This window comes from Rhineura floridana, chromosome 2, assembly GCF_030035675.1.
Source record: "Rhineura floridana isolate rRhiFlo1 chromosome 2, rRhiFlo1.hap2, whole genome shotgun sequence".
Lineage (NCBI taxonomy): Eukaryota > Metazoa > Chordata > Lepidosauria > Squamata > Rhineuridae > Rhineura > Rhineura floridana.
Genome location: NC_084481.1, coordinates 30,371,436 through 30,392,982, shown reverse-complemented (window position 1 = coordinate 30,392,982; position 21,547 = coordinate 30,371,436). Strand labels below are relative to the sequence as shown.

At 40.6% G+C, this 21,547-nt stretch overlaps 2 protein-coding genes across 2 annotated transcripts in view; one reads left to right on the top strand and one right to left on the bottom strand.

Moving 5' to 3' along the window:
- ANKAR (ankyrin and armadillo repeat containing) overlaps positions 1 to 16,771 on the top strand; it is a 45,983-nt gene extending 29,212 nt beyond the window's left edge. Inside the window, exons 16-22 of the mRNA XM_061612899.1 lie at positions 947 to 1,069; positions 2,496 to 2,654; positions 5,923 to 6,040; positions 7,206 to 7,315; positions 11,123 to 11,319; positions 14,051 to 14,097; positions 16,367 to 16,771. Coding sequence (XP_061468883.1) covers positions 947 to 1,069; positions 2,496 to 2,654; positions 5,923 to 6,040; positions 7,206 to 7,315; positions 11,123 to 11,319; positions 14,051 to 14,097; positions 16,367 to 16,611 — 999 coding nt within the window. The 3' untranslated portion in view covers positions 16,612 to 16,771. The remainder of the gene's footprint in view (positions 1 to 946; positions 1,070 to 2,495; positions 2,655 to 5,922; positions 6,041 to 7,205; positions 7,316 to 11,122; positions 11,320 to 14,050; positions 14,098 to 16,366) is intronic.
- A 3,893-nt stretch (positions 16,772 to 20,664) lies between these two features.
- The window catches only part of OSGEPL1 (O-sialoglycoprotein endopeptidase like 1), a 32,013-nt gene continuing 31,130 nt past the window's right edge, over positions 20,665 to 21,547 (bottom strand). The window contains exon 9 of the mRNA XM_061608223.1: positions 20,665 to 20,870. Coding sequence (XP_061464207.1) covers positions 20,795 to 20,870 — 76 coding nt within the window. The 3' untranslated portion in view covers positions 20,665 to 20,794. The remainder of the gene's footprint in view (positions 20,871 to 21,547) is intronic.

The following is a 21,547-nucleotide window of genomic DNA, read 5'->3' as shown; positions in this document are numbered from 1 at the left end:
CAACTTCTATGTCATTTTTTCTATTATGCAATTTGCCAAACTTTACTATACGACAGAGAGATGGAGATACCTTTCAGATCTTTCCAGAGCCTTGCACTTAATTCCTGAGGTGCTACCAATAAGAAGCCAATTAACTGTTTATCTCCGTGGGCCTGGTTTTCACTCAAAAATAAATTTAATAAAGCTGACTCTGGAGTTTTATAAAACCACCTGTTTTGTGATTTTTTCTATTTCTATAAACACAGAGTGTCAGTATTTGGCAACCTTCATGCATATCCACCACGTGTGAGATGCATGTTTTCCGGACCCACCCTTTTCTTGTGAATGTAATTTGTTTTAATTGCTTTTAATACTGACAATGCAGGCTTGCAGATCACGGGGTGGCTCTAGGAATATTCAGTCAAATGCACTTAGAAATGTCTTCACTCAACACACGACACAAGAAGATCAGGGTGGAGTGGATATGGCCAGCACATGAGAGTACATTGGGGGCAGGACCAATATGCATGCCCCAATCCCCTTTCCCAGTTTGAGCACTCACATATTCTTTTTGAACACCTGAAGAGGGCTATCTTTCTACAAAGTGATACTGCTCCTGTAACCTTTTCATAAGTTTGCTATTTGCATATATTTATAAGTATTATTTTTATGCAGTGTAAAGTTTGAATCCTATTCTGAGCTTTGGTATGAATTGGACTTGTGTTATTCAGCTGAAAAAAATTAGCAATACAAATTAGTGATAGGTGCTAGACGTGTGTGTGGCATTATTAGGGTCCTGCCCTAATAATAAGTAGCGACATGTTGCACATTCCTAGACATCAGCATCAGCTTTCTTGAAACCAGGGGAAGTTGTCACCTGCAACTTTTTTCAGCTCCCTGTGATCTATTGTATTAAAATTATATATATTTTTTGTCTTTTGCTTTTCCATTCAACTTAAATGTTTAGGTTGAAGTTGCATTTTCTTTGGCTTGCATTGTTTTAAGGAACAGTAACCTGCTGAATGTGTTACAAGAGAAAGAAGGTTTTAATTATTCTGATATCCTTGGGCTTCTTTACGCATCAGATAAGGTACTGGCTTTACTGGAGTACATAATAGTGCTAATTTAAGAGGATGCATTCCATACCCTTCATACTGCTTTTATGAATTGAAAAAATGAATGCCAGTGCCTTATTATTGGAATGGACTCATTTCCATGCACTGATCTTAGAGATTTAAAGGCCCAGAAAAAATGGAAACATTCAGAAAAAAAGTTTTGCCCTTTCCCCCCCAACTCACCCCCCCCAAAAGGGGGGAAGGTTTTTCTGGGGGTTTTTCAGGCCTTCACATCTCTGACAGATCTACTCCCATCGTTAGAATGAAAGGGCAGCACACACATGCAGGAGATTAATGGGGACCTCTGAGCTTGCATATGGCATAAGAACCACCGACAGTCATTCCAATCTTCAGTCTAGTGGCCCAACATTCATTAAGTCGCCAGTTCTGGATGCTTAAGATTAGACCTCATGGGGAGTTTGTTCATTGCACCAACTGCCTTAGAGCTACGCCCTAAGCTGGAGGGCCAATACCTTGGCAAACAGTGGTGTGGCTAAGTAATTTGTAGATCCTAGACTTAATGGTATTATGGGGAGGAGGGGCTTTAAAGTCATGTATCTTAATTCAGTTGTGAAGTGCACAATTAACATTTATTTTCTCCCCTGCCCCCAAATGCTATTCTGTGCTTTACAACTGCTTCTACATTCCTGATATGTTTGAGCAACAAACAAAAAACACCTTGTGTTTTTAAAAAAAAAAATACTCTGAGCATGTGCAGTTTCACATATGAAACTCACTTATCATAAACCATCATAAACACTTCCATCCTGATCCACTGGTTCCTAGTGGGTGTAGCATTTCTTGGCCTCATTTTGCTTCTCCCTTCTCTCCTATTTAGACATCTATCTACATGCAACACTGACATACTCTAGCTATCTTCAGATGTGACATTAACACATGAGAGGGGGCAGTGAGGACTGGCATGTGAGATCTGCCCCCCGCCATCACCATTTCAAATGCTCTCCATGAGTCAGAGGGCAAACCTAAGAAGTACCTTCAGTACTCATGGAGGCTCCCTGTACATTTTAGAACCCTGGAAAGTCAGAGTTCTACAATGTGCAGGGAGCCTTCATGAGGCTCCTTATTTCAGAAGATTTCCCTCCAACTCCTAGACTAGAGGCAATGGTGGGCGGAGCTAGCATGCTAGTCCCCACTGCCCCCCTTAATGTGTTAACACAGATATACAATGCCTGAAGAGCCTCCCGAAACCTTATCCCAGAATAAATGTGTTAGTTTTTTGTGCCACAAGATTCTATTCTTCATACTGCAATAAATTTACACTGCCACCCTCTAGAATGTAATACCACATAGGGTTGTGTGAATACATGCCTTGGTTTTTTATATTTTTATTTTATATTTAACTGTCAAGACAATTTATATGTTTTTGTTCTTTATTTTAAGGATATCTGTTTACGGGCAGGATATGCTGTTGCCCTTTTTGCTTATAATAACCCCAGCCAGCAGTTACTGATTTTAGAGAATGGACCAATATCTTTGTCTATATTTGAACCTTTTCTGGCATCAGAAGTAGAAACAGACAGAGCAATGGCTGCCTTTCAGGTACAAAACCAGTGATTGTACTTATATTTCACGCAGAATATCTCTCTCTGTGTAAGCATGAATATACTGTTTTTGAAAAAGAAATTTTCCACAAGGGACTGTATGGATGCTATGGATGCCAAAGGACCATGTTCAATCTGCTACATGGAGATGGGGCTTTTCATCTTCCCTCTTTCAGCAGCAGCTCCCAATTCTCCCTTGAAAAGCTGCCCCTGAAGGCTGTGGGACACTCCAGAGTGACATTCCGTGAGGCACAGGTGGTTAACACCTAAAGAGAAAATCAGCCCTTATGCTTACATAGGACAACTTTGGCTGTGTATACTCCATATGTTTAAAGCACATCCCCCCCCAAGAATCCATAATAAACTGTAGTTGCCAGGATTCTGTTTTTTTTGGGGGGGGGTCTTTAAATGCATGGTGTGGTGTATATACAGCTTTTGCATATGGGCATGTACTTCTTTTGATCACTGTCTCTGTCTCAGTGTGACACATACAGAGATCATCACATTGTGGATGGAGGGTGAGAGGTGTGTGTGTGAGTTGTGTGGCTCTGGCTCTGTGTGAGCATGTATGTGTGTGAGAGAGAGAAAGAGCTAAGATCATCACCCCACATTCATTCATCACCCCGCATTCATTCTCTTACTCCCAATCTCTCTTTCTTCCTTATCGTAAAGAGAGAAATAATGTGGTGATAGAGAGAGTGTGGATGGCTGGGGGGAGGAGTTTCTCACCCCTGGTGTAGGGTTTATTTCCTCACACCGCTTCTATCAAGGAAGTTATATTTTTCAGCATGTCCTCTCTCTCACTCACTGTCTTTCTCACACCCGCACATTCAGAGCGAATCTCCTTAGCAAAGCACTGTGATTTTATCTGGAGCTGACCTTTATGTGGAACTGAAGTTGGAGCAGCACCAAATATGCATTAGGCTTAAGTCAGATGCCAGGATTCAAAGAACCAGTGAACTAGTTTTGCACACCAAAGATCTCTTTAGGCATGTTTCAACAATAACCTAAACTGCCTGACAAAAGATTTTTGAAACTAAGAGGCATGTAAGCATTTTATGAGATGACCCAGGAGCAGGTAGTGGCAGCCAGTTTTCAAAGAAAGAAAAATAAAACGATCCAACTGGTTGAGGGCAAGCCCTTAACTTAATCTAAATTGGTTATTTCGACCTCAGCCATATTTGTGTATTGTCCCCCCTCCTGCTATACAACAAAAGCCTAAATTTGGGATTTGTTTATAGCAAAATACTATTTATAGCAAAAGATCTGTTCAAGGTACATTAACAATAAATATCTCCCTTCTTGTAAATGCACCACATTCCACCCAGCAGGCATATTTCCAAAGATTCCACTTGTTATGGTATCCTGCTTATAGTTCACAGAGGCTCATGGAGGATAAGGTTATCAATGGCTACTGGACATGATGACTATGTTCTCCCTCCATTCTCAGAGGCAGTATTTATTTATTTATTTAATGCATTTATAGACCATCCCGTAGCCGAAGCTCTCTGGGCAGTTTACAACAATTAATGTCTCTGAATACCAGTTGCTGGGGATCCAAATTGCTGAGAGTGCTGTTACACTCAGGCCCTGCTTGTGGGCTTCTCATAAGCATCTGGTTGGCCGCTGTGAGTATAGGATGCTGGGACAGATGGGCCTTTGGTCTGATCTACAATGTCTCTTCATATGTTGTTCTGTAGGTTTTGTGATATAGCTTCCTCATCTGAAATATTTGAAAAGTGGTGTGGCTAGGGTTGACGCCAGGCATGACTAGGGTCTTGGGCACCAGCCTACCCCAGGTCTGGGATGCCCACCCACCTGCCCCACCTACCTCTCCCCCATCGCCTCATGTTAACTGCTTGCATGCCAACCAAGATGGTGGCAGGGGCAGCAGCCCGTTAGGAAGTCTCCGCCATCATCTTGGTTGATGGTAGTCATGCACGCACAGCACACACAGCATTCCTAGCAACAGGAGAGGTAGGTGGGGTAGGTGTGTGGGCTTATTGAAGCCTGCACCGTCTATGTTTGTGTGGGTGCCTGGGAGCTCCCTCTGTGTGATCTGCGACAGTGTCGGATCGCGGAACAGGAGTGCTACCCTCCCACCCAAAGGAGGGGCTGTTCAGGGGTCCCTCTGGGTTGCAGAGGCCCAGCCTGGCCACCCTCTGGCGCTGGCCTTGGGTGTGGTGGTAATGGTGAGAGTGGATATAAACGAATGATATCTGTATAATTTTGATTTAATAAGTTTGAAAAGTTACTAGGTGTCCTAGATGCAACCTGAAACATGCATAATGCAAAAGAGCCTAATCTGAATGTGTGCTACCTCCTCCTACATTTTATTTTAAGGCTGTTAGTAAATACAGACTCCATAGTTTCTGTATGAATAAACCCTTTCCCTCACATCCCTGCTTTGTTTATAATCTACCCTGGTATAGAGTTCTGGAGAGCTTGAAAACTTGCACACTATTTTGTAACATCTTGATTGACCTAATAAAGGTATAATATGGATTTTAGGATTTTTCTTATAGACCAACATGGCTACTTTTGCTTTTTCAGGTGATAACATATTGCTTTTCTGTTATTAATGACTTGTGCCAGGGTAGCTTATCAAATTGTTCCTTCGGCCATTCATGTACAGTGAAGAATCATTTTTGCCTGAGGAATTCAAAGCATTCATTGGGAACCTGCAATCTCAACATTTTCAGAGTTATGCCTAAGATTGCAATCTGTGGCTACTTCCAAAATCTCTACTATTAATACTTTATCTCATGCTTTCTGTTATTTTTACTTTAGGATCTGCAGCAAAACGTATATATATATTATCAAGAATATATGTACATAAGTAAATGCTCCTTCGTATAATATAAAGAAATAGAACATTGTTTTAAAAAGAATGTTACAATTAATGAAAAATGGGTCATGTTTTTGACTTGCAACACATGTTTGCATGTCTTGAGTTCTAGGGTGCTTACTCCTAGGTAAATCTGTATAGGATTGCATCATAAATAAATGCTCCTGTAAGCCAAAAAGAGCAAGGATTGAGCATACCAGTGCTTTTGTGCTTTGACTCCATCCTCAGGTAACACAAACGTATTTTCTATTCCCTTTGATTATATAACCATAAACTACATTCCCATTAAAATGTGCTTGCTTAGTGCTGGGACAAAAATGGTTTGACTCTCTTGTTGTTAGAAGCAGGAAATGTAGACAAATGCAAAATATAGGAGGCCTAATTAATGCATTGTGTAAAAATGTTTCTTTGATTTCAGATAGTCGTACTAGCCAGAATTATAGTTGATATGGACCAAGTTAGTTTGTCTGCAAAAGGAGTTTCTATTTTAGTTGACCTGCTGTGTTCGGAAAAAACAGGAACTCTAGTGTTAACAGGTAAGAAATGTTGCAAAGAACAAATTGTTTTTCAATGCAGCATGTTTATACAATACTAAAATATTGCACAATCTTAACGTAGTAGGATATGTTTGTTGATATTCCACATCTAGGTATTTGATATCTTAGATTTTCAGAATGCTTTTTTAGTGGGGTTGTTAAATTGTTTTGTTGAAGCGTTTGCTGCCCTGGGCTCCTTCAGGTGAAGGAAGGGATATAAAGTTAACAACAACAACAAGTGTTTATTCTGTCAAGGCTAATCTCTAGTTTAGTTTTAATAATAGAAAATTATGACTTAGCTCTAGCGGGGACACAATGCATAGTGCGACTGGGTCCCAATCCAGCTAAAGTTAGCTGTGACTCAGTTCCATAGACAGCAGTGGGACTTGAATTAGGTAGGAGGACTAACTAGTTCTAATGGCTTCAAGATGACATACACCTAGTGCTGTCTGAGGTGATAAACCTGTGTTTCTGGAGTGTACTTAAAAGTATCACGAAGAGAAGGGCACCAATTTGTACAGAATACTTATGCGGGCAACATTTTTACAGGTGAATAGAAATTTTAATTTGTTGATTAAGAGTGTCAAGCTTTCTGTCACAGACTGTAACATGTTACAATTTAAAAATAGTTTTGTCTCGTAAAAGAGAATTTGCAGAAGGCAAAGATTCATTGTAATTGCCAAAGGACTCCCATTTCTCTTTTAAGCTTTCACTAAATTAGGGTTGGGGAACCTGTGGCTCTCCAGATGTTGTTGGACTCCAAATGCCATCAGGCCCAACCACTAGGGCCGATTATTGGGGAAGATAGGACTTGTAGACCAACAACATCTGGAGGGTCACAGGTTCCCTATCTCTGCACTAAGAGATGAGTGCATAAGGTTCTTGCTTCATTTAAATGAATAGGGAAGATTTCTTGTGCATTGGAGCTCACATTTTATCTGAAGCCATATGTGGCAATATGTTCAAAAAAAAGAAAAGAAAAACTGTGGCTATACGAACGTCACTGGGGTTACTAAATGTTTCACAAACAGGCACCTGTCTGCTGGATAGATTGGAAGTTATAGTTGTGTCAAAAAGTTTTTTGTATATTTTTGTACAATTTTAAATCAATTAACTAGTACATTTGTTTTTTTTTAATACAAGTAATCTTAATATCTCTCTGTAGGAAAGTTATTGTCTAGTTTGGCTCACACAAGAGCAGGTATTCCAGAAGCAATTACAAGCTTAGGAACTGTCCAGCGTCTTTGTTATCATTTGTATGCAAAGGAAGAAGAGGTAGATATTTTTAATTTTGCAGTGTTTCCTTTTGATCAGTACAGTCTAGTTTTCTAATGCAACTAACCAGGAAGAATTTATGAAGCTATTAGTCACATAAAATATGAAAATAAGCAACATAAACCCTTTAACAGTATTAAAATGTAATCACACTGCATTAATTAGTCCACATTACTACCATCTATTGTTTTTTCATTAATACATATTAGAAGCTATCCTTCACCAATATGCATACATTGGAAGGGTGGTAGTGGTGGAAATCCATCTTTTTAGTCATTATTCAACAACAACAAAAATCAGACTTTTTGTTTTAAGGAAAGTTACAGCAAAATGCACTGGAAAGAATGGAATAATACTTGCTTTGATGCAATGTCATCTAACCTCCCTGTAAACAAATCAGAATGAATGCTCATTAAATTAACCAACATCGTCTATCTCTCGGCAAACAAATCAGGATGAACGCTCATCCAATAGATTGTCAGGAAGTGCCCCACGTTCTTGTTAACTATAATTGGCTGCGGTGGGAACCTTTCATTGACCGCATGGAGCTCTCTTTTTCTTCAGGGCGGTCCCTTTCACTTTCAAGGAAGAGGCAGGTTTGGATGTGGAAAGACATGTGAAGTTTCCCCCTCCTAATTTGAAGTGCATGGAGAAGTGCAGCCATGCTAGATTTCTGTGCCTGCAACACGGTGCAGTGAACCTCTGGGATTTGATGTCATCTGAATTGGCACATTCGTCAATTCAGTCTCTCCCACCATCATTCCATACAGATGACTGGTGCTATAAAAGCTGACCTTCCCAATTATATATTACGAGGATACAAGTATGGACCTGAACCAATACAGATCACTGCACACATATTCCTGGGTGTGGCATGCAAAACATTTGACCCAGTAAACAGGTTTTTTGTGCATGTAGGATCTAATCTGGAGGGTAAGCACAATGAAGTTCATTCCTCCAGGTGGGCCACCTTCCACAACCTTTCTGGGGGATCACCTGAATGGAGTTCATGGACCACAATTTAAGAACCTCTCATCTATGGCCATAGTTAGGACTAATGTTTATATGACTCACACCCACTCCACATTCACTTATACAGAGACACCAACAAGGGTTTCACTTTATCACACTCCTTTTTATATCATTTTTTGTAAGGGTCTACAAATGAATGCAAAACCATCACACGACTGAAGAGTTTGCTGGTGATATTGCACTGATTCAGTCTGATCCTTATGCAGCAATCATAGAACTTCAGAAGAAGCTAGGCAAGTACAGCAAAAGTAGCTGGTTTCCAAATTATAATTATTCAAAATCCAAATTTCTCTGTTTAAATGATCCTCATACTGAGCAATCCAGATTCCAAAAATTAACAGGTATTCCAACAAAGTCAGATAGTATAGCATTTAGGAATCCAAATCCCTCAAAAGCTAAACAGCTTGCTGAAAAATAAATCTAATCCTGGTAAATAGGCCAAATCAAATGCAAGCTCAGATCTTGGACCATGAGATCTCCCGGACAACCTGTTTATTGTGCTTTTATCCTGATAGTTTGCACAAAATATGTGCAGAGGTTATAAGACATTGCTGTTTATGGAGTATTGCAGAGGCTATATCCCACACTTTCTAGTGCATTTTCCTGTCACTTTGCTTACCATAAAAAATCTATGTTTCTTGCAAGGGGGGGAGAGCAGGTTTGTTCTGCAAGAGCACCAATTCCACTTTAATTATGCAACCCACATTTGCTGGTATACAATTTAAACATATTTGCTTATTAGTGAAATTCTGGAAGCAGCCCAAGATACCATTCTTCTGATTAAGAATAATAACTATAATGAAAAGGCTCAAATATTAAGGTTGTCTGCTGATGCTCTCCTTCAGAGGTGAGCACTCTCAGAGGGGAAGTGGGTGATGACCAGGGGAAGGGCATTTTTGGTTATGTCTTCCTTTTTATGGAATTCCCTCCTCAGAGAGGCTTATCTAACACCTCCTTTAGATACAAAGAATTTTCCTCTTAGTCACCCAGACCATTTAGGCATGTTGTTTTATTATTGTCTTCTACTTTGATTGTATGTTTAACTGTTAATCGCCCTGGAATCATTTTGATGAAGGGGCAGTATATACATTTTCTAAACAAATAAAAATAAATTCACTAATAGGCAAAAAAACCCTTGCGGTTTAAGAACGTACCTATAGCCAACAGATATTTCTATCCAACTTTAAAAAGCAGGGAAATTGGGCAGCTATAGTGAATGCACCTGGGGAGCAGGAGACCTGACCTCCTCTCTGAGATATTGGACTGCCCTACAAATTTGTCAAAATGCAAACACAATGTGGGTTGGTCTTTCACAGTCCAATCAATCCACGTCCTGTGTAGTTTGGCAGAATTTGGTAACATAAAGAATTTGGTAGGGGAAAGGCAGGTCCGATCATTTGCATACTTATTGAGTTCAGTGAGATTTACTCCCATGCAATCATGGTTAGGATGGGTAAAACTGACCATGGGGAAGAAGGAGGGGGAGGGGAGAGGGAAGGAGGAAGGGAGGGAAGAGGGGAGTGGGAGGAGGAGGAGGGGGGTGAGTAGGGGAGGAGGAGGGGAAAAGAGGGGATTGGAAGGGGAGGGGGAAGGGGAAAAGGAAGGGGAGGGAAGGGACAAGAGGGAGGGGATAGGAGGGAGGGGAAGTTTGATCATTTGCATGCTTTTTAGTTTAATGGGATTTACTTCTGTGCAATCATTCTTAGGATAGGTAAAACTGACCCGGGGAAGGGACAGGAAGGGGGGAAGAGGGAGGGAGAGAGGAGAGGAAGGGGGAGAGGAGGAGATTGGGTGGGTGGGCACTGGGCAGAGGGGAAGCTCCTTTCCTTTCCAAAAGGAAAACATTGTGAACAGTATTGTTGTTTTTCAGCATTTCTCCCACCTTTTTATTCTACAGCAGGCACATGTAGTCTCCCACCCAAATTTAAACCAAAGCTGTCACTGGCCACTTCCACACCAGACCTTTATTTCACTTTGGACAATCATGGCTTCTCCCAAAGAATCCTGGGGAGTGTGGTTAGTGAAGGCTGCTGAGAGTTGCTAGGTCTAGGAGATGTCCTGTTCTCCTCACAGAGCTCTGGCCACTGTAGCTCTGTCAGGGAAATAGGAGTCTCCACTCAGCATCCTTCACAAACTACACTTCCCATGATTCTTTAGGGGAAGCCATGATTATCTAAACTGGAGTAAAGGTCTGGTGTGGGTGTGGCCCCCTGATTAGCCAAGCCAAGCAGCTGTGAGTCTGGCTTTTAGAACACCGACAGTTGGTTCTTATTGAGCATGCCTGGGCTTATCATTCACTTTAATGTTAAATTTCTTAAATTAATTAAAAATCAGCCAGGCATTTTTTTTTAACTTTTAAACTGCAGACGATGAAGGTCAGACTATGGGGCAAGGTCAGTAATAGGATTACAGGTATTCTGTGAACATGGCTGATTTTTAATTAATTTCAACAGATTATGAGAACTCATACAGAAAAAAGTCCAACAGGGGTCTGGTTTTTTTCACTCTCTTTTTACACTTTGAACTCTCAATTCTTTTTGACTGTTTTGTACATTGCAACGAAAATGTAGAGGGTTGTTAGGCAAGCGTTTCTGAGTTCAGGAGTATAAGGGTTTGTTTTGAAATGAGCTTATGGGAAGCATCAGAATGGCATGTGGGGGTATTTTCAATTTAACATTGTGGAATGCGAAAAATCCATGCTGGCTATAGTATACAGCCACTCTTGTGGCTGTATAATAACATTGTCACCTGAAAGTGGGGTTCTTTCTCTTTCAGGTTCGTACAGCTATGGCATGTGCTCTGGGATATTTAACATTTAACCGAACGGCATACCGCCATTTATTAGTACAATGTAGAAATAAGCCCAAGTTGTTCAAGAGGCTAATAATGAATCTTAGCAAAGATGCAAGAATAAATTCAGACTTTGTGAAAGAATTTAAGAGACAAAAAAAAGTTGGCCTTCCATCTCTCAGGTAACATTATCAAGCCTTCAGATTTTTATGGAGTATTTGGAAGACTGTGTCCCTCATTTTTTGAAAACTGAAAATCTTACTGATTTCTATTCGGTGGTATACACCCCATGCAAATATTGGGAAAATTAATTTAAACAAACAGGCAAAACTCCTCTAAAGGTATACATAGTCCTGGGAAGCTTCAAAACCTTATTAAAAATCTACGAGTTTGGTATTCATTTGTACAGAAACCTTCATCCCAAAGCAAATTTTTGTGAAGATTTATTTCAACAAATCCTCACATTAAGGAAGCATATATCAGTAATTTTTGGAAAGTCTTATTTTTGATTCATTTTTATTTAGTTGGATACCCTTGATATGAAGTTTTATGAAAATCTGTTGGGAGAACAACATTTTTTCAGAAATGGTGTGTGGAGAACTATGGCCCATAAAACTAAAGGACTTTTAAAATTTCCTAGTGCTACCTACTGTTATACCATTCATGTGCTCAAGTACCATATTTCTAGCTTGTGTGGAAGATCATTATAATTTAGCAATACAATTACATATGATATAAACAGGAAGGATACATATAAGCAAACTGTACCTGGTTTCTTGTTTTTCTCCTGAGGATACAGACGGATGTCTAGATTAGGGGTGGGAAACTGTTGGACTCCCTATTTCCATCAGTCCCAGCTGCTAGCACAGTCAATAGTCAGGGATGATGGGAGTTGTAGACTAGCAAAATCTGGAAGGGCACATGTTCCTTACCCCTGGTCTAGATGCTTAATACATTCCCTAGTGAAAACCAGTTTACGTAAACAGAGTTTTTGCCATCATAGCTGTTTGGAAATCAAATGAGAATGGATTTAGAAAATCAGTTTCATCTGAGAGAGCCTAGAGTTTTGATTTCTCTCTTGCTGTCTTTACCTTTCTTCCTTTATTATTTGTAACATGCAGAAGTAGTTCAAAGAAGGATAAAATGCTGGTGGATCCTGTGGATTGGGTTGAGTAGTTTTTCCAGTGGGCTACATACACATTTTACTTATTAGATTGGCATTAGTTCTATCATATGCCATCACAAACAGTAGTAAGCTAATAAAAGCTATGCTCTTAAGACAGTTAACAAAAACTCCCCCTCAAATTAGCCAGCCTCATCCAATAGTGACAACTGTCTAGATGCATTCCCACTTTCCAGATGACATGGTGCATCATTCCCAACGTTTATAGCACAGAGCCATGGGAGGATTGTCTTCATGTCTCTGTGTCAAATTTCATGAGTGGGGAGAATGCAAGTATGTATATGAACCTCCTTTGTTTCTCAAGATCAATAGCCCTCCTTGGCAGTGTAATTCTATAAGAAGGCTCACAAGTGTCTACTCTTGAAGCCTTTTAGGAGGCACACTGATATGTTTTTATTTAGATAGGCAGAGTTATTTGATGGTCTTTCTGTTTGCTGCAATCCATCTGGCTGCTCTCGGACTGCTTCACAAGGGAAAGACAGAATGAAAATTTTAAACTAAAAATTATGGAAAAAATAATAGTTTTTGAAGTATGTCAGCTTGTTCCAAGTCTGGTCAGTATGTAAGGTTATGGAGGTTCATTCTCGTTCACCATTCCTTAGTGAAGGTGGGTGCCAGAAAACCTGAAATCTACAGACAGGATTGATGCCAAGCATTCACATAAATAATTCACGTCAACTGACTCAATAAAGACTTATTAATATAGATTCAGTATCAAATTTACTATGTAGTTCTGTCTATTAGCTCTCTATTGCAGCAAAACCAACAGAGTCTTATGGCATCTTAAAAGCCTAACAGATTTACTGAGGCACAATAACAATCATCAGATGTATAAAGTAAACAATGGATCAGCAGCAGCTACAGAGGGTGGAAAGGTTGGGCACTTAGGCCCCAAGACCGGTAGAGGAACCACCTCATGATAACACTGCTACCATTTCCACTTTGCACAGTGTATCCAAAAGATCCAATACAGCCTAAGAGAATTTTCAGTTTGCACATCTTCCCAGGGTTTTTTTTGTGGGGGGTGGTGGTTGTGCGTGCTCCTACCAAGTGCTCCTGTCCCCCTGGAAATCTTGGGCCAGGACTGATAAAGATGCGTAGTGAAGATGAGTGGTGAGTTCAGACACTATCTAGGAAGTGGGAAGGGTACACTGGTCTGGATCATAACAAGCTTTCTGCTGGTAGGAGCAACCTGAGTGGGTTATCAGGGGACGACATAAGAATGGCCCCTCTAGACCAGCACCCTGTTCTCACAGTGGCCAGCCAGATGCCTCAATAGGAAGCCCTCAAGCAGGACCTGAGCACAAGACCACTGTCCCTTCTCACAGTTTCCAGCAACTGATATGCTTGGGATAGGGTGGGGAGAGAGATGACTTTCACCAATTCTCCTTTCTGCTCCACCCCCCCCCTCCAAATATGCTCTGGAGGTTGCAAGATCTTTCAGAGCTGCATGAGAGGCAGTGCAGGGAGCATCAGTGAAAATTGCCTCCTGTCCTTTTGCCACAGGATTCTCTGCTGGATCTCGGTGCCATATATGTGAGTGGAAGGAGCCAAGTCACTTATTTTGTGTTTAATTGGTAAATTGAAAAACTATAGCAGTTACCAGAATCCTCATACCTCTTTTTCCTAGCGTAATCCCATCGATTTCAGTGGAAATACTTCTGATCACTGCATCTTAATTATTTTAAGACTTCAGGCTAGCTTCTTAACATCTGCTTTTTTATTTCCAGCTTGGAGATAAATGGAGGGCCACCTGCAGTTCCTGTACGCGTACGAGGTAATTTATGTCTGGCATAACTCCTAGTGGGTAGACATCTCAAAATCAACCTTTGTAACTCAGCTGCATATTATACAGCATTTACACCAAACTCTGACAAATCAAGAAAATGTTCAATTACACACAACAAAGAGCAAATTGAAGAGGAAGTTGAGTGTGTATGTGAGGCAGAGGGTTGCAGATATTAGCTCATCAAATAGATAAAATAAGCATCTGATCATCTGACACTGGACAAAATCTGGAGAACTTGGCAGCCTCTTTGGCCACCTAGCAGCAATCCCTCACACTACACAGATGGTTGTTCAGGAGGGTCCCTGACCTTAAGATACCACTGGAAAGGGGATAAAAAATACTTGTGTGTAAATCAGGGGTGGATAGACTTCAGACGTGTCATATCTTTTTTCTAGAACCCTGAGTTCTATCAACCAGAGCCAGGTGCAAAATTAGAATTAAAGAACTAGGTGCAGTGTGCTTATAATACCTCTAAATCAAAACACTCATCCCTGGAATTACTTTGAAGTAATTTTCAAATGTACAGATAGTATATTATGAACCCATCTCTGAATAGGATTGTGCAGAGTGTGGGTAGCCAATTTGGTACACTCCAGATGTTTTGGACTACAATTCCCATTAACCTTAGCCAGCAGGGCCAAAGGTGAGAGATAATGGGAGGTGTAGTCCAAAACATTTGGAAGGCTCCAGGTTGGCTACCCTTGATATCTCAAGAGAAGTTTCCTAAGTGTATTATTTGTGTATTTATTTATTTAGACCATTTATATACCACTTATATTTAAATAAAACGCTACGCCAGTGTTTCTCAACCTTTTTTTATTTTTTTTGTTGCTGGACTACAGTTCCCATAATTCCTGACCATTGGCCATGCTGACTGGGGCTGATGGGAGTTGTAGTCCAGCAACAAAAAAATAAAAAAGGTTGAGAAACACTGCGCTACGCAGTGTACAACAAGTCAAAACATCAACTATAAAAAAATCAATAAAATACAATTAACTCTTTAGTATCAGCATAATATAAACATTGCATATAAAATTAAGTACGAGAAATACAAGGGGGGAAAAACCATAATATACATAATAAACCAAACAGAATATTTCCTAGGTTTCAAGGGGAAAAAACTTAAAACAAGCTTATTTTTAAACATAACAGATTAAACAAATCAGCTAATTTCTTAAGCACAGTATAATAAAGGGCAAAACAATTAAAACAGCTGGCCCCCTTTATATCAGAATTTTGTCTAACTACAGTTGAACAAAATGTTTAGTTTACTCAAACACACCCTTACAAGATCACACATTTGTATATATCAACATTCTAAACCAACACACTCATGCTTACCTCAAATCCCACTCTACAAGCATTTGCATAATTTAACCTCACATCCTAAAAACAGCATACTTAGATGTACATACCATGAAAATCACCATGACAACCACTCAAATTACATACAGCCAAATAATGCACACATAATCTAAGTACAACATTTATACCAAACACTCCCCCTTGTCTCTCACTCAAGGGGACAGAAACGATGCCCACCAGGCTCTCACCCTGGGGGGTATAGAAACCACTTTTTCCAACATAGCAGGCAATGACACTTCCCTCATCTCTCAGCTGAGGAACAAAAACCATACAAGTCTCAAATATTCACTCTAAAGAAGGGCAAGCTTGTTGGTTTGCATACTCTCTCCAGCGCTTGCAGCAATGAGTTTTCTTGGCAAGTGATGGATTCCAGACCCAAGACAACACCAAGGGTGACGCTAAGTGCACACTTAGTATCGCACTTTGCTCGACGCTGAAGCACTGCCTCAGGCAGCCCCTCCCCTTTATATACCTGGAGCCGGAGAAGAGAATATGGCAACAGCTGTGGGCAAATGGCAACAGCGGTAGCAACACACAGAGTCCTTCCAAACACACCCACCCAGCTTCAGGCAGACCCTTTAGTTTCATCTTGTGCATGTGTTAGTATTAAACAACTATACGATTTCATGTTGTCACTACATAAACAGGCCAGGAGCCAGGCAATTTCAGAACTCGAGCCGAAGTCGACATTAGACTTAATTTTCTTGAACAGCAGTCCATCATGTCATATAGCTATGTGCTTTTGAAAATAGGGGACATTCAAAAGCAGTTTTTATGTGGCGAGGATGCAAAATGTTCATAGGAGAAAAGACAAGCATTCCTAAGAATCTCTCTCTGAATTGCAGCTATTATATCTGCCAGTGCATAAGAAAGTAACAATTTTATTTTGCAGACAAATCACGGACTACTGGTGTCAAAATATACAAAGCAAAGTGCCATCCAAAGGATTCCCTCTTTTTAATGCCCACAACAACTCACCTAATGGGAAGATACAGAACACTGGAGAAGCCCCGCATTCCAGTCTCTGGACACTGTCCATTTCCACATGCCACAACATCAGACCTCATTGAAGTTTCAAGACCAAGAATCGTTAATGTTGGGATGCTCCGCAGTAACTTGTCAGAAAAGAAAGCTTGACTACATTTGCCTACACTGCAGCAGCAAATAAAATAGTAGTCTCTGCTAATACCATTAAGATAATTAGGATAAACATTACTGCTTGTCCATAACAGACTGCACAAAGAAATCTTGTCTATTGATAATGCAAAATGTTGCTGCTGTGATAGAGAATAAAAGCACCGGCAATTAAATGTCTCTGAAAAGTAAACTATGTGCTCTTTTTTCATAGCCTGCAGTGTTTACAGAAGCATGGAAGCATTCACAATATCTCTTAATGCTGATATCTTTTAACACATCTGAGGCTGCAATTTTAAGCACACTTAATAGTGGGAAAGGCCTTATGAAGTTATTGCGCCTTACTTTTGTGTAAACATACTTAACACAATAGCTATCTTAAGGTGTTACCATGCAAAGAGAGGCAGCAGGGCCATGTGCGCTAGATCCGCCACATCACCATTTCAATTGCCTTCCAACTTGTGGGAGGTGACTGAAGTGGGGAGCGGGGATGGGACTCACTGCATGGTGCCAATCTGCATGCAGTTTGATAGTCCGTTGTTTCTTTACCGTTCTTTTTTTGTTTCCGCTTTCTCTGGTGCTTGCTGATTTCATCTGCTGCTTGCTTTTTTCAGCAATTCGATGCTCAGGGTCTTCTGGGGGTTGCGAAAATGACATAGTTATTTTTGTAAATACTTATGTAAACGACAGTATTCTATGGAGTTTTCTGGCGGCAGAGAAAAACGTGTAATTTTCAGGTTGCTGACATGAATGAATGATCCCAGCGTTCCACATGGGTTTTTGGCATTGGGAAAAAATTGCGTAATTTTTACGTAGCTGCCGTGAATGAATGATTCGAGTGTTCCATGTGGTTTTTTGGCAGTGGGGTAAATATTATGTAATTTTTAGGTCGCTTATGTGAATGAATTGATCACAGCATTCCATGTGGTGTTTTTTCCTGTTTTTACTTATCAATGAGGCAGATTTGAGTCTGTCTTGCCTCAGGCTTACTCTCTTTTGGATATGGTCTGTGCCATTTTGGAAGCACTGATATCTCATAGAGGAAAGGACAGTACACCCATCCCTTTCCTGGGGTGAATGATTGATTGCTACTTGCACCGAACTGAGTGGCTGGTGGGCAGCACAGTGTGTATGTGTGTTGTTCATAATAATCTTATTTTTTTACAAAAGAAAGGGGGGTCCTGAAGAACCTTTTGAGAGAAAATAATGTAATAATAAAGAATATTTTTTTGTAAGATATAATGGACAAATGGAAATCCTGTGGTTGATGCAACATCTTAATTACAATTTTTTAAAAGTAAAATAGGGGGAGGATCGATTGGTCACGGCCACAAAATCTGTGCCGATTACAGCTGCAACCTGCCGCAAGAGATCTGTGCCGCTCCAAAGGAATAGCGAACTAGCAAATTCAGTCAGGATCTGGTACCAGGTTTTTTTTTTTAATATTCCCCCCCATCCCTAGTGGGGAGTCATGTATCTAGAGGCTCCCCATGCATTTTGAAATCCTGAACTTTCAGGGTTCCAAAATGTGTGGGGACCCTCCACGGTTAAAAAATGGCTCCCTGCTTCAGACACATTCCACAAGTTGGAAGGTGACCAGGGCCAGAGGCAGTACCCTGCAACATCTGGCCAAAGCTAACTGTAGAGTGTTTAAAAGTATAATTAATTTCAGAGGAAGAGAGTCAGCATAACCATTAGACTGAAAAGAGTTTAAGATTGGCTGGACTGCATGCTGTGCTATACATTCCTGGCTTTACCCTGTTTAACTAGTAAAGCACCATGTTCAAAATGCCTCTTTTCTTATATCTCAGTATGATATCAACTGCTGTACTCTACATCTTATTTAGCCAGCCTGCCTTAGAAGGGGAGATGGCTCCCTCACCATAATTCACCATTTCCATATGAGCTGTCTCCATAGCATGGCTACAAGATCTTTATGCAGGACTTTCAGGTTGATTTCACTTTCGTGAGACAATGCTGGCAGTACAGGGTCAGGATGCAGAGGTTGGGCTGTGATAAGCACCAGACCTTGAAATACTATATGCCAAAAGTTCTGCACTACTCCACATTCCCACCACATATGGTAGAATTTTCCCGTGTCCCCATGTATTTCACATTTTCTCTATGATTTGAAATCAAGTATAGGATTTGAACTGGCATTCCATTTTGAAAGGTATAAATATTTCCTAAATGCACTGTCATGCCCCCTTTGGAGGAGTCCTCAGAGGGGGAAGAGGAGGACAACTCGGGAGTAACATCAGTAGACCCAGAGGGAAGAACAGATGAGGATGCAGCTCCCACTCGCTCTCAGCTGGAGAGTGTCCAAGACACATCTGAAGCCCTTCAACCAGATTCAGGCAGTGAACAAGAGTCATGCAGCAGCATCATTGGCCTGGCAAGACAGAAGCTAGAGGACTGATTACCTACACCTGTCTTAGGGACTGGGATTTAAAAGACAGCTCCTGGCTTCAGCGTGTTGCTGACTACAACGTCAGATGTGACCTCTGTGTTCCTCCTATCTTCCAGAACCCAGACCCTCGGACTGATCTCTTGGAAAACTGGACTAGGAATCTCCCATTGACTACGCTCCTTGGACACGGACTTGGCACGAGCTTGGAACAAACCCTCTGACCCTATCTCGCCTTCCCCCTGGTTATATCTCTAGCCTGGGAGATTTATAACCCAAGCTGCTGGCTAGACTTTACGACCCTGACAATTACTAAGGAATTTATAGCCCACCCTGCATCCCTCCAACGCGGACATCTCCCTGTAAAAGCTGACATGCACATTCCAAATTTGATTGTTATCTTCCATTGTTCAGTGCAGTTACTGAATTACAAACAAAAGGATTTACTTTCCTAGCCAATCAAGTAAAGGATGGTGACAGCTTAAGATGAACTACCTTAAACTGTAAAATTATGAACAAACTGAAAAGGTGATTATTTTTATTCACTTCAATGTATGAAACCTTGCAGTTGAGAAATCTAATAGGCCGACTGTATTCAAGTATGCAAGTAGATGGAACAGGAAACAGAATATCTCACACCATTATACTTCCACTTCAGTTCTTTCCATTAATCCCCTTAGAAAACACTAGTGTAGTGGCAAATTCAGAAGTGCAGGGTCCCTTCATGTTAGCCATTGCCATGCCCCCTCCCCCCCTTTTTTTTTTGCTGTGGGGTTGATAATGAGATCCTTGATAATTTTTTAAATTTTTAAATTGTTTTTTAAAAAATGTGTTTTTAAATTTGTATATTTGTTTTTAACGTTTTTAATTGCTGTAAACCACCCAGAGAGCTTCGGCTACAGGGCGGTATATAAATAAAATAAATAGATAGATAATGCTTTTGCCCACGACAACATTCCTAGGAGTCAATAAGCATGAAAAAGGAGTGTTAGCTACTGAATAGAGTCTTCTCAGTGGTTGACTCACCTTTCATTCTGATCAGCAGGAAACGTTAAGGAACCATACTTGAAGACTCTTTTCAGTGGCTAATACACTCCCCTTTCATGCTGATTGGCTTGTAGGATGCTGGAGATACAGGGACACTTCTGGGACCCTGCTCCCCAAAAAGGGGTCTAAGACCCTCCAGGATCCTGGACAACTACACCCCCGTTGGAAAATACACATCTTGTTTACTTGATGACAAGGGTAGATGTCTTCCTTATTTACAAGTTTCTAAAAATCCTTGGGCCTACAGCCATACTACCCTGAACAAGCCCGATCTCGGAAGCTAAGCAGGCCTCGTTACTACTTGGATGGGAGACTGCCTGGGAATACCAGGTGCCGTAGGCTTAGAGGAAGGCAATGGTAAACCACCTTTGAATACCTCTCCAGAGCTTGGAAAAGTTACTTTTTTGAACTACAACTCCCATCAGCCCCAGGTAGCATGGCCACTGGATTGGGCTGATGGGAGTTGTAGTTCAAAAAAAGTAACTTTTCCAAGCTCTGCTCTTACCATGAAAACCCTGTGAATATATACAAAAAGATTCATAGGGTCGCCATAAGTCGCAATTGACTTGAGGGCATACAACAACAAACGACAACAAAAATCCTTGTGCTGTTTTCACTTTATTTTTCATTTTGATATCCTAAGGAAAATGACACACTGTATTAGAGATGGCATGAGGCTGAGGCAACTGGCATGGAGTCCTCATCAAAATGGTTGCTGACAGCATTCACTTTTCACATCAGATTTAGCGCTGGCACTTTGATGGAAGCTTTTTGGACTTGATCTGAAATATCAGTCCCAAGTGGAGCTCTAATAAATGACAATTAAAAATAACTTTTGACACACAAGACTCAGTATCACATTACAAAGTCAAGTTATATCAAACAATTAGCCAGCATTATAAAATACATACATGTTTGTCTCCTGTAGGTTACATATAGGCAATGACAAATACTATATGTTTACTCAAGTATTACCTTCGTATAATTCTTAAGTCTTCATTCCCATAATGAAGAATGTCTTATTTCAAAACAATACAACTACAGTTTAGTAATATTACATTATGCCCATCAGTTTCAAGCATAAATATTTTGGTTTTCTTGTTCCATATAAACAGATTTGACCCCTTGTATCTCACATAGAATTTGTCTTAGTGGGTCATCCAAACATGGGACCGTGGTTAAGCTCTCTTCTCCTTAACCATTATCAGTAGTCATGTTTTTCTCTTAGCTATAGATTACGGTTAAGGAGGAGAGAGTTCAACCAAAACTTCATGTTCAGATGACATACTAAGCCAAGCCTTGGCTTACCTGCCATACTGTGACGAGCTAAATGGACCAGGGAGGAACAAAGCAGATGTGAGCTCATTTCTGGGAGCCAGCACATCCACGCGTTCCCAGTAAGCCATAGTATGGCATGAAAACCAGGCCAATGAGTCCTCCGGCACAGAAATGTTTACGAGTGAAAAGTTACTTCCCTGGGACGGC